The sequence below is a fragment of the Ambystoma mexicanum genome, chromosome 3p (genome assembly GCF_040938575.1).
Source record: "Ambystoma mexicanum isolate Mex_15411 chromosome 3p, UKY_AmexF1_1, whole genome shotgun sequence".
In the NCBI taxonomy this organism is placed as follows: Eukaryota; Metazoa; Chordata; class Amphibia; order Caudata; family Ambystomatidae; genus Ambystoma; species Ambystoma mexicanum.
The window spans coordinates 552955542-552969153 of NC_090925.1; the positions used below are offsets into that span (position 1 = coordinate 552955542).

Below are 13612 nucleotides of genomic sequence, written 5' to 3' on the forward strand. Positions count from 1 at the left end.
ATCAGCTTTTTTGTTGTTGTACATGCACACATTAATGGGGCATTACGTGTGGACAGTATAGGCTATGATGAGCTGTGTTGAACGGAGGAGACCCATTAGTAACTGTTGGACGTTATCCAGAAGTGCGCGTTCCAAAGTATTTAAATAGCATGAATCCACATAAAGACTCATTTCCACCAAATATGTAAAAATAATAGTAGGACAACGTCCGTTCTCATTGTCCAAATCAGTTTTTAGTCGGAAGCGTCTAGTGGCGTGTTTACATTCCTCTATTCCCGAGGGAGTGCTACAGCTCTGTGTCTGACATCCAGGCGGGATAACGGCCTGCAATAGTGACAGTGTGCATCTTTTATTTGCAAAAGCCTTCAGTAAAAAATGGTATTTTCCAGAGTGGAGCGTGTGGAAGTGGGCCATTATGAAATGCTGTGGTTATGCAATATTGGCGCGTGAGTCACTTTTCAGAACTGTGATTGCCCATTGAGTATGAGCAAAACTAAACATTGTTTTTATCAATATGTTTTACTGGTTATGCTGTGCTTTATAGTTTATATTTGAAAGAGGTTTCCGCTAACATTGCAGTTTGTGTAGGGGCATACATGTCATTGCAGGACTCCCACTTTGCCTGCTTGCCGGTGTACAATGTGTGCCAAGAGTTTGCGTCTTGCCACTCTCATAGTCATCCGAATTCCAAGGCTACCTTCCCAGGCACTCGCACCTCTTCGGGGGAGAAAAGAATGTCTGGCCAAAAGGGTAGGACTCCAGTCTATGAAAAAGGTAATGCTCCTCGCCCCATGGTATAGAAAGTGCACCTGGGGAGTAACGATGGGGGGGTGAGGGGGGGGGTTGTGCTGTGTTTATTATCTTGGAGGTTTGTCTGTAGCATCCCTTCCTGTGCCATTGCTTGCTACCTTTTCTCTCGGAGTTGGACTTGCCCCTCACCTGCCAATGAGGAGGTCCCACCAGGTCCTCACAAGGGTTTGATAGCCCAGTTGCTCACCCTGCTGGAGTCTCACTTCCGGGCTGTGCCCCCTCCACCCCCCATATGTGATGTATCGTAATACAGAGTAAATTGTGGCATTTTGGGTGGCCTATTGGCACATTGTACGTTGAGAATGCAGAATAAGCAACCGACCAATTGCTTTTCCCCACTCTTGCGGCTTCTGGATAAATAGTAGTAATACTTAAAAGAAGAATACATGTTGATATGCGTCATGGGAGTAGCCAATGACCGAACACATTTTGTTGAGTTAACATTTGTTGAGTTAACACATATTGGCGATTTGTTTAATGCGACCAGGTCGCTTCATGCCAAAAGTGTTGGGAATGTAATAACTGTTAGACAAACCAGATGGACATTTGTTTTGTGTTCCCCAAAAAAGGATCGCATTAAACTAGCCAGAGCGTGTGTGGAGCATGGCTATATATGTCGGTAGAGAGAGTGTTTGTTTCCTCGTTAAAATCAGTGATGGTACATAGGAAATGCAAGTATTTAACTATTATCCATAACATTGGAAAATGCTGACAAAGCACCTCTTAGAAAATAGGCTGTACAAAGGAAATGACATAAGAGAAGAGGCACACTCGGGTGATTTGCAGAAAAACATTTCAATGGTACATCAAGACATGTATTTAACCCCATATCATTTGGCACAAGCTACACTACACGCTGTGGGTTTGTTATGACAAGACTTCAAAAAAGGGTGTGCTGCTAAATGGGTGAGTTAACTAGTCTTGAATCTGAGCCCTGGGCATAGGACATCGCACCTGTGGACATTTGACACCCTGCCTGGACTGCGGTATGGCATGCCTCACCATATGGGGCAGAGGGGTGCTCAGTGGGTTTGTAACGGAGCAGGTTTGTTGTTGGGAGAGCATACATTGACATAGATGCAGACAAATCCTTTAATAGGGTTAACTGGCACTTTCATTTACAGCTATTCCCGCACTATGCCGTTTGGAATAGATTAATTACAAAGGTAGAGGCCCTTTGCTGCCCACTACTGCTTTAATGAAGAGATCCTAAAATCATGTAGAGTCAGGGCCTTGCAACAACTTTCTACTCAGCCTCTCTATTCTTCAGGGTAAATTGGGTGCGCATATCGTCACCAATTTCATCAACACCATAGTTTTGTTATCTATGCCTGACAATTTATTTTATACTGCAAGGCTTGAATAATCTATTACCCCACTCCCATTGGCACAGAGATTTTATGAAGGGAGAGTACCATTTGCATGGTATTCAATCTTTCTGGTGAGTATCGGGATGTTTGAAACATTTATTTGGCATTTACTGCAAAAAGCTAATGACAAATAGATTTTACTGTGCCGGACTGGCCTTTAGTTGGCAGCATTTCACCAAATATTAAGTGAGTTTATGGTGACGTGCCCCATTTTACAGAAAGCACTGCTAAATATTGGTTCACCGGTCACCATTGTGCATTCCTCTTAGGTAGAGTATGTAAACTTAGGAATTCGCCGTGAAGGTCCAGAGGAATTTTTTAACCATTTGTGAGGCCTAATACATCCTGCCTTTTTCCATTATAATATGTCACCAGAAGTATTTACTAAGTAATTTAAAGTAATCACTTTGAAGTAAATTATTTCGAAGTAGTTTCCATCGTCGAAACCATGCGATAACCACAAGAATACTTCAAGCCTCAAATATGAAAGAAGGGTTTTTATTAATTTTGTAACGGGCCCTATGGCTATCCCTCTTTCTCTCATCTTGTAAAGCATCTCTTCCCTACTGAGCTGTTCTTGTGCCTGGGTTAGTAGATAGCGAGTGTTAGCCTCTACTGTTTACGATCTCAGTGACTGGATGTGAGGGACTAAAGTGAAAGTGTCTTCTCTGTCTATCCTCGCTTAGGGACTTCCTACGACTGTCCCTACTCTATCCAGTTGTCAGCGGTCTAAATGAGATGTAGGAAATGTGCCTTGAAGATAACCTGCTTGAGTCCACCGCCTTTTTTTAATTTTTATTTTTTTAATACATTGGTGTGCCCAATTGCTTTTTATACCTATCGCAGGATTACACATGATCAAGAATTCCATCCCTCACCTACGCACTCAGGAAACCTTTATCCAACACAATTCAAGCATGAAGAAGGACCCTCAAGTGTGGACATTTGGCACTAAATCTTACATTTTAGGAAACAGGTGAGGGATTAGAAACCCTTTTCATGCTCACGCTCTCCTCTTGCTTTCCTCCCGTGTCACCTTCTATCCTTCCCCCAACTCCTCCGCTTCTATTCACTTCTGCAACTATGCTTCTGTCCCCAACACCTCACACTCCTTCTGGGCCTCACCTCCACCTTAGATGTTACTACCTACTCTCTGATTTTACAACTTCTTCTTACTCTCCCTCCCTCCACACTAATAGATACTTCTCCATACTTCTCTCTACTGCTTCCTCCCCAACACTACTATTCCCTCCTCCATGCTACTACTCCACCGTCCATGCTAATGCCTCCCTCTCCATGCTAATACTGCTTTCACACTCCTTCAGCACAGTACCAAACACTTCAGTCACTCCTTGCCCTAAACCTCCTAAATTCATTTGCCACATGAGCACATACTCACAATTCATGACCACTACCTCACCGTATCTAGAATTTGCCTCTACAATCCGCTGCTGCTTCTTTCCTCCTATTGATCTCTTAGTGTACCACCTCCATCTCCTCCGGCCTCACCCGAACAACCCACACTTCTTCTGGACGTTTTGTATCCCTTCTTGGTTGGCTTGCCTCTCGATTCCTGGACAATCTCCTCACATTCCTACTGGAGGAAAAAAGCATCTTGGGGATGGTGAACTTTTAAGAAGGTTTAATCCATGTTCTGGCCGACCTTCACAGAGTTGCTAAGAAACCACAACCGAAAAGATTCTGTGGCAATGGGGCTCCACCAGACAAAACATTTTATTAAAAAGCCAAGATGGTTCTTGTTACCAACACAACAATTTCGTTTTTTGTCTCTTCTTATTCATCTGAAATACCAGTGTGCCAGACCAATGGTCCTGGGGGTGGTTCTGGTGCAGGTGAACAAGGCGGATTTCCATTGCACCATACCATATGCCAGCCAAGATCTCCAGCCAGTACAGCAGTGCATTCCCAGATCGAACATGAGGCATCTGTTCTTTGGGGGGTGCAGGCATTTCCACCTCTGTTTATAGACACCCTATAACAGTGGTGATGAACCAAAAACCTGCCTTCAATTCATGCTGGGATTTTCTCCAAGGCCCTCTGTTGGAACAATGGCTCCTGCAGCTCCAGGATTATGGCGGTGGAGGTCACACCCCAGTTTCACGCCAGTGTGGACAATCTGGCAGATTACCTCTCTTACCATTCATCACCTCCTCTGACTGCTGTACAAGGGCGGAGGGCCATAGGCGGTGTCACATCAGTAGCTGAGGCATCGGTGCGTCATCAGAAAATCCAGCTGGTCACAGACCATGCACATCTATGTAGTTGGAGGAACTTACCCTCCCTGCATTCTCACCACATGCCACAACCTCAAGTCTTCCTTCAGAGCCTGTGAAAGGTACGGTCTGAAATTGCTATATCCAAGGTGGGCCTTCTCCTGAGGAACTCTCCCAGGCCACTCCCTGGATCGAATTTCAAAAGGGATCAATCGTGTTCACACAGGGCACCAAGAGGCAACCAAGGCCAAAGACTCACCTCAGGGGAAAACGTCCCCACCTGGAAAAGGAGGTGGACTAGGTGCTTAATCCATGCACCTGGTAACGGGCATCTGCCACTGCGGGGAGGGCACCTCTAATAGTACTGGCCATAAGGTGCAAGTCACTGTGGCAAGCCCTCAGCTTCTTTTAAGGCCCGATCCTACAGAACACCCGTTTCGTGCAGGTACTTGAGCAATTCTCCATGTTTCCTGCTGTCAGGTTACTTCCTTTTTTTGCACCAGAATGTTTAATTCCAATTCTCGGAGATCTCTTAGTGACCTATGGCATCCCCCATTCCAGTAGTTTTAATAACTGCTCAACCTTTCAAAGAAGGGAGTTCCTCTCATTCCTGACTTTTTATGGATTATCTCAAAAGCAAATCACTCCCTGCTGGACCAGGGCAAACAGGGATTTTGAGAGGTTCATTCAGACCTTGCAGAGCCTTTGGCATCTTGCATGAAAAAGGCAACCCGCTGTCGGGAGCACCTGCCTCTTTTCTCGTGGTATAAATCCCCACGCCCCACTCCCTGACAGCAGTTGCCCGTGCTGATGCAAGTCTAAGTCACAAAACAAACACTGCAAAACTAGACTGCCTGTTGAGACCAGTACCTACCATGGACGCAAAGGGAGTCATGCACCGAAAAAAGCATGACCATGAGAAGGTGGGCACATGGAGGCCTCTTAAAGACCTCTCCCTGACAGCAGGCAATACTGTCCTGATTCACAACAGATGGCCAAGCCACAAGCTGAGCATGCCTTTTGGGACTACCCCAGGGAAAGTTACGGCCAATAAAGGCTCCATGGCCACGGCATGCGAGGGGAAGAACCGGGTGCCACGCTACACCCTCTCGGTCTGCAAGTTAAGTGGTCTGTCGGCCGAGGGGATTAAGATGCCAGATGACGTCATGCGAGAAGGGGAAAAGGGACAGGTAATGGCATAACCAAGGTGGTTGACAATCCATTAGAACTGGAAAACTGAGGTACCATCAACCCAGTGCCCATGGCCCTGCCAGGTAGGAGGTACACCCATTAAAGTGATTGCAGCCCACCTTCACGGTTAGTAAGACTATATGGTGTTGGAATATACTGTCGTTATTTACAATGTTGTTTATTATGGGTTGCGAGGAATGTTGTGATGCAAGGCGTCTGTGTTACCGGCATTACGCATCACTGCTGGAAACATACATCGGGCGTGTACAATAAAGGACCCACCACGGTCGGACATGGTCATTAGCAACCCTTAACAGGCTCCGTGTTTTTACTTATATTCGAGCATCCCCACCTTAATACCCCTCAGGGGATGGCTGGCAGGACAAATCCAGGTTCCCCCAGCACTGTCGTCCAAACCTACATCCTCGAGTGTTACTTGATGTCATCAGGTGCAGCACTACCCACTGGGAGTGATTTCCGTATCCTTCATGAGAAAGGAAGGATTCACTCACTGTCTGGCGATGATCATCCCCAAAGGGGAAAGAACAGGAAGCATGCATATACATATACATGCTGCTCTTACCCCCCATTTAAACATGGGGCTTTAGCATTATTAGCGTTATACATACATCTGCTGTCCGCTTGCGTCTGCAAGAGCTGTGACCTGTGTGGTAGCTGCTGCTAGCTGAGCCTATGGGAGGACGTGTTGCTATGACACCCAGCCCCTGATCTCGCGAGATCTGTGTACCTTCCCGTTTTCCTGTCCTGCCCACCCCAATTGTATTGGGCGCATCCAGCGTGCCTGGCCCATAGGTTTGATTTACACGCCACCTGTTTCTGTAAACTCTGGATCTAAACGTATCCATGCAGCTCAATGTTGTCCTTTCTATGAATTCAAACGCAGGTACTGCCATGGAAACGCCAGAAAGATGTATTTTAACTTCTTGAAGTGAACATAATGTTTTCCCAAAACGGAAGTGCTGCTTTAGAACCATCAACCAGAAATATCTATGAGATGGGTCCTAAAAAGACAGACCAGAGGACATCCGGACTTTATTGCCGAGGCGAGGGCCATCATTATGACATTTTCCCTTTCATAACAGCACTCAGCAGCACAGTGTGACGTCATAAATCCCGGTGGAACGTTCAAACCCGATTAGCGCAGCAGCCTTCTGGGCACAGCGTCTGTTTCTCTACTCTCCTGCGGTAAAGCGTGCTCTCTGTTGGTGCTGCGTTTATTTTCGTAGTTCTCCTGGGTTGTGTGGGCCTTCAGTTATCCAGCCACTATCCCTTTCTCACTTTCTCAGTCTTTCGCCCTTTCCATGTTATCGTTTGCTTTTGTTTCCCTTCTGGGCAGGACATTAGGGGTTGAATCAGAAGTGCGGGCAAAGTCCTAATCTCATCCTTCCATTGGTAAACAAACCCTCTCTAGAGCTCAGGCTGAAGAAAGGAATCCGGGTTAGAGGATTAGGCACTGGGAAGATGATGGAGGCAGTACAATGACCACTTTCTCCAAGAGGTTCACTACAGACCTCAGGAGAGCAGTGCATTCCTTACTGGCAGCACCACGCGGGACACATTGAGAGCTTCCTCGAGGGCAGCACGTGCCGAAAGAAGTTGAGAAGGTCCATTGAAAGAGGCCTCCTGGAACAATTCATCGCTTTGGAAGAAGGCAACCACGTGACTTGTGGAGATTTGAAGGTTGTGCGCTTTTGGAATTTGAGCTACCATCTTCACCAGGTGTGCCCGAGATTTAGGGTAGGTCAAAGACCCCATTCCGTTTCACGGCTAAACCCCAAGGTAGCATGCGGGGAGTAGATCAAACAAATGTAGCACTTGAATAAGTCATGGTGAAGTTCGTGCTGAGCTCATCGGGAGTCTGTTCCTCAGGCCAGCGGTAACATCGAGGTATTTACTGCATATCTAAAAGGTTATGAAGAATAGATTCTTTAAAAAAAAAAAGAAATTTAAATCCATTGTGAAAAATCCAACAGGTTTTCTGTGTATATTAGAGTACGTATATACGCCGTGAAGTGCTGAATGGCAAAATCCCTCTTTTATCACTGTGTTTGCCAATATTTGTTTTTAAACATTGTGAATGCAACTGTTCATGGGAATACACTGTAACTCTTCATTTTGAAATTTTAAATACTTTAATTAAAATCTGATTTGCAAAGATCCTAATGGTCGTGATAATATTGATGCACTTTTTTTTTTTTTTACAATTCCCTCTTCTTTTATTTCATGTCACAAAGTAATATGTAGTACTGAGGTAGGAAAGTCAATTTTGCAATACTTTTGAAAAACATTGTCGACTTTAAATACATAAAGAGCAGTGACTTTTTGTATACATTCTAATGTTTAAATATTTTTCTTTATTTTTGGCAACTTATTTTAATGATGGCTTTCTGCAAATTTTTTCTAAATAATTTCATAATGCCAATTATCACATTCCTAGAGCGGTTGCCAATGTATTACTGTTTCTAATGTCGAGATGGCCTTGCTTTGCTTGCTGATTTCAAGGTGGCCTGCAGAAATGGCTGCCAGTGGAAGGCTAGGTGTCATGAACTGTGTTGACTGAAACGTACTGTTTCCATTTGACCCGTAAGGCATGAAATACTGTGTCTCGTCTACTTCTGATGTATGTATGGTGTTGGCGAGATGCCTTTTTCTTTTATGGGCCTTGACTTGTGTTGTCCCCTGCCAGTGGACACTGGCAGACACCCTCCGCTCAAGTAAGTGCCAAGGAATTATGAACTGTCACGTCCCTCCTGGGATATTACCCCAAGCCCTGAATTAGGCCCCGGCGAAGTGAGCTGACTTTAAAGTATCACGGAACAATGGCTTGGGTGTGGCAGTGTTCCCTGATCATCGAAATAGGCCTGATAAACGCCTGCGTTCCTTCTGGATGTAACCCCGAACCCTGAAATGGGCCTCAGCAGAGTGAAGTTGTTTTGTTAGTTCACAGAATCTCAGGCCTTTGTGGTGGTGTTCTTCAAGCCCCAAAATAGGCCCCAAGTGATATCCCTCAATCAATATCCCTGTAAATATTGTGAACGCTGTAATTCACCCATCGTGTTAACCATGTAATTCCGCTCACCAGATAATTGACACACCCCCACTCAAACGCATCCAGAGCAGCTGGCCATTGTGGTGAAATTATCCAAACCCAAAGTTGGGCCTGACACGATATCCCTCAACATAGCACTGTCATGAAGTCTGTCTTCACCCCACCTCCACATGCTGCAACGTGTCCCCAATAATTAATGCATTAATGTCCGTTGGTGAGGCGAACACTCCGTAGTTACATCAGTAATGTTGGGGTCTTAGAAGATCCTCAGCGCCAATATATGTGGTAACCTTGCGGAATAAGGATTCTCCACATCCAGTTAAACTTAGTAAAATGTTGGAAGTTTATTTTCAAGATAGACCCCAACATCAAACCTGGTGAGGGACGCCAACGGAAGAATGGATGTTCGTTCTTACTGTGCGCGCCATGACATTCTAAATTGAAACGCTGAATGTCATTGTGTGTGCCATGTACAGATACATAAATATGAATAGATAGGACAAATACTCTTGTTTTAGGGCCGCAGGACTCTTAACAGATCATAGCTTATGTTTATCTGAGTCTGCCAGGTTCCTCTGGCTCTTGTGAAAGAATAAGGAAAAATAAAATGATTCTGGTTGTGATAATTGTGTAAATACACCCCCGCCCACAATTACTGATAGATCAATGTATTTTTAGGTAGGGGTACAACACAGATGAGATTTTTTTGGTATAAAGGACTCCAATACAGAGGTGCCAGGAGAGACAAGCTCCAGTCCTCTTTAACTTTCAACTACCTTGGGTAACTGACTTCCCAACAGTACTTCCTGGAATGTTGGTGGCTCCACACTCTATGCATCACCACATTGTACCCCAAGTCCCATAGCCTTCCTTCCAGCTTGCGCGTTCACATCTCACATACGTCGGAAGCCTGACCAGTGTGTAATGGTACAGGTTGCAACACCCTCATTGGATCTGATGTCCTGCTTCTGAGACCAATGATGGGCAGCTCTGCATCTCAAGGCACTGCTGATGTTGCTATCTTGGTGCTTCCCATCATCTACTGAATTTGGATGGTACTTAATTTCAGGTGTCTAGGACAATGGGGGAGGGCCTTTTCTCTGCGGCAGAAGCTGGAAATGCCTAACAACTATTATGTAGTGCATGAATAATTTTCAAGGAGGATAGCTTTGGGGGCAACATGCTCGCCTGAAAGCAAGACGACACAGGTTCAATCCCCGGGTCTGCGCTTAGAACCTCTGGGTATTAAGCGCATTATAAATAACCTATGATATATCATATCATGAAAACAGGTTAAATTTCTTTGTGTATGACGTAATATCTAAAATAGGATTTACTCCGTTTTATGTTCTCCTGTTTGGTGGTTCGATTCAACATTGTACCATTGTGGCATGATGGCGCAATCCAATCCATCGATCGTATTTGAAGTCTTCTCTCCTTACAACAATGGAAGGTAGTGTCTTTCTCATTGACTTCAGTGGTTTTCCGTCTATCACCTGGTTATAATTCCATGTTTAACAGTTTGACTTGGACAAGGAATGGGGGGCTACAGTGAACAGAAATTGCCTCAGGTGGCCCTCAGGGCAATACATGCATGCACGACTCAAGTGCATAAAGAAAATCAATGCTAGTTAATTGCATGGATTTTGGCTTTGTTAAAATTGAACGGAATTTTTCATTTGACTTCAGGAGCTGGCAAAGAGGACCCCCACCCGACACCCAGATAGCCAGGCAGTACAGAACGCATTGCTGGCAATGAAGACTGTCTGCACGAACATCAATGAGACCAAAAGGCAGATGGAAAAACTGGAAGCATTGGAGCAGCTGCAGTCTCACATCGAAGGATGGGAGGTAATCGGTGCATTTGTGTTTTTACGCAATTTACGCAGTCAGTAATTTTGCTTGGTGAATGAATGACGACCTCCTTTTTAAATGCTTTGGGAGTCTATGCACGTTTCATTTGTCCTTCGTTATACCTAAAGATGGTCATTATTCCGTTGGGAAAGCCACATGCTTAATATGGTCTGGAAACCAATGTGTAAACCTACAAAGTGACCCGTGTATTTGTTACTTTAAGACACCTTCTGTAAGTAATGCACTTTTCTTGGTGCATTAACATTTTACAGAGAATGACTTAAGTTGTAAACTACTTCCCAATGGTATTAGCACAATTTTCCCATAAAGCTTTACCTGCCTGTGGGCAAGGAAAGGAGGAGCAAAGTAATGCATAATAGCACTGTGCAAAAGTAGATTATTTAGTTCTCCCCGAGGTCCAGATTATCTTTACTTTATTTTAACAGCATGTCCCCAGTTTCTGAACCCAATGAACGCATGTTACTGTGGCGTTTAGACCATACTCCCTTTTGTAGATTTCAATTTATTTAGATCTTTGCTTGACCTGCATAAGCTCGGGCTGGCAGTTGCTGTGTGCTATTATATTTTGTTCTCGACCCACCCGTGAAGATGTTGGCTTTCGTGTATACCACCTTAGTTCGCCGACCAACTCCTCTCGATTTGTAGATAACAGAAGGCAATCCATGTATTGTTTCTGTTTTAAATACCACTTGAACCAACCCAGTTATTTGATGAATCCTGCAGAGTCATCACAGAACCCCAGCCTAGGATCTCCTGCCATGTGGCAGGGGAAGGCAGCCGCTCCCAGATCCTGACTCTAGGGGTGGTATCATGAGCAAGGATCACATGGGAGGAGAAGGCTGTCAGGGGGAAGTGGGGACTCCTTTGGGAGGGATGCAGTATTCTTCTTCTTCTGAGGATGAGTCCTATAATTCCCAAATACCTAATCGCATGCTGTCATTGCACAAGGCTCTCCCATGAATCTACCCAAAGAACATGTTATGAAAAGTCATCTAGACAGAATAAGGTTTGTACCTTGGGTGTTCAGGAGTGAAATATGACATCCTCTAATATTGTCATGATTCTGTCTTAGGTGGAGGTCCTAACCCCAATGTTAAATCACAAACCTTTGTACATAACATTTCCTAACTCTGACAACTCTCATTTCACAAAGCAATCAAAACTAACTAAATATCATAGGACCAAAACCACCATGGACTTCAGGATACATAACGCCTGTGGTACTGGGATGAGGAAGCAGGACTCGGAGTTCGTAAGGATCAGAGGTGCTATAGAACAGAAGGTGCAGTCTAGTTGTTGTAGAGAAAAACACCCAAGAATGAGCTGCAGCCCAAAAGAGATGCAGAAGCAGTCCAGAGTTCTGGGAAGGTCGCAGAAGGAAGAGCAGCAGCTGAAGCCGAGGCAGGAAGAGAAGGCAGTCGGTATTGTAGAGTGTGCGGAGCAGAAAAAGGAGCCCAGCCGTATGGGAGAGTTGCTCCTAACCCAATGTGAATTGGTTCGGTGTGCGGGAGGATGCAGAGGTCCAACTGAGCTGGCAGAGCTCCAGAGAAAAGAGCTGTGCTGGCCACTGAAGTTATGTGGTAGCTGACAGAGGAGTAGGCAGAACGCATAAGGTCTGCCGCAGTAGCAGAAAATGAAGTGGAGATGCCAAAGGAGACCACTGAGTTGGCCTGAAGCTGCAGCTCATCCCTGGGCGCCCCGAGCAGGACATTTTGACAGTAACAAATAATTTTGAATAGGGAACAAATAAAGTAAAGAGGCGACAAGGGTGTACCCTTTTATGGGATACCAACTTGGGGAATCCTGTAACTCACGTTGCCGTGAGTGAAGAGACTATAAATAGAGGCAGCCATCGTTCAGCCCTTTTCGCATGGGATACTGATGTGGAGAATCATGTAACACATATTGCCACTAAGTCCAATTGTGGTTGTAGGAGTTTTTCTTCCTGACAGGTGAGTAAACCAGCAAAGGAATCAGTAGTAGTTGGTTCTGGCAGTTGATTATACCAGGAAAGATGTTGTTTTGAAGAAGTGTGGTTGTGGCAAAAAGGTGTGGTGGAAAGTATTTGCAAACTTATTTTGACAACCTGTTGCATCAACAAAGGTAGTTGCTGTGCTATCTTGACAAACGTATTCCATTCGAAGAATAACTGTGATGTGCTAATAATTGCTTTGCATCTTGATGAAAACTATTGCCTTGGTTTATGAACTTGTATTTTGTGAGAGAGACTTTTGCCTTAGCAAGAAGGGTACTGTGGAGGACAACAATTGCTTTGGTTCATGAACAAGTGTTGTGAAAGAGACATTTACTTTGCCAAGTGCAAGGACGCAGTGGAGTCAAAATACTTTGTGTTGAACCAAACAGAACTTTTTTGAATCAGACCTTTCCCAATGGTATTCCTGAATTGATCCAGGGGAATGGATCCCAACCCTGGTCACAAGGAGTACTTTCTAAAAGCTATACATTTGAATATTTACACTGTTGTGTTGAACTGGAAACAGCCAAATATTCCTTGGATAATTTTGTTGTATGTATTAGTATGAGGGTCAGATACTTTTTTTGACACTAGGTCATCCTTTCTTTAGTTTTAGTTTGTTAGGTAGGTGCATCCTTGTTAGGATATGGAAAGATAGGTGTTTATCTCACCCCTTTTCATTTTAATAAATGGCAAACATTGAGAAAACTATACCTTTGTGTCTGTCTCACATTTCTGGCCCTTCAGTTCCCACTGAAAACTGGCAGAGGCACCTGAAGCAAAGCATCTCCAACCCTCACATCACATTAGTGCTCAAGCTAGACTCTGTTGCACTGGTCTCAAATGCTCCACACAAGGTTGATGTGTGGAACCTTACTCTGAGGCAGTGCCTGCACCCCCAATGGCAACTGCATGAGCTATTCAACTGTGTCTAGTATTATGCAAACTATCTGCAATGACTTGTTCAGAGCCCCCTTCTGAACCCACTTTACCCTTGCCACTCATGATGTACAGGCAATGAGTATGCAACGTGCTGTTCATCCATACCCCAGATTCCTATATGTCAGAAACTGAGCTGAAGAAGTAA

The 13612-nt window shown here is 44.6% G+C and overlaps 1 protein-coding gene across 1 annotated transcript in view; it reads left to right on the forward strand.

Moving 5' to 3' along the window:
* The window catches only part of PREX1 (phosphatidylinositol-3,4,5-trisphosphate dependent Rac exchange factor 1), a 1235108-nt gene that overhangs the window by 563210 nt on the left and 658286 nt on the right, over positions 1-13612 (forward strand). Inside the window, exon 6 of the mRNA XM_069651281.1 lies at positions 10365-10526. Within this exon, the coding sequence (XP_069507382.1) occupies positions 10365-10526 (162 nt within the window). The remainder of the gene's footprint in view (positions 1-10364; positions 10527-13612) is intronic.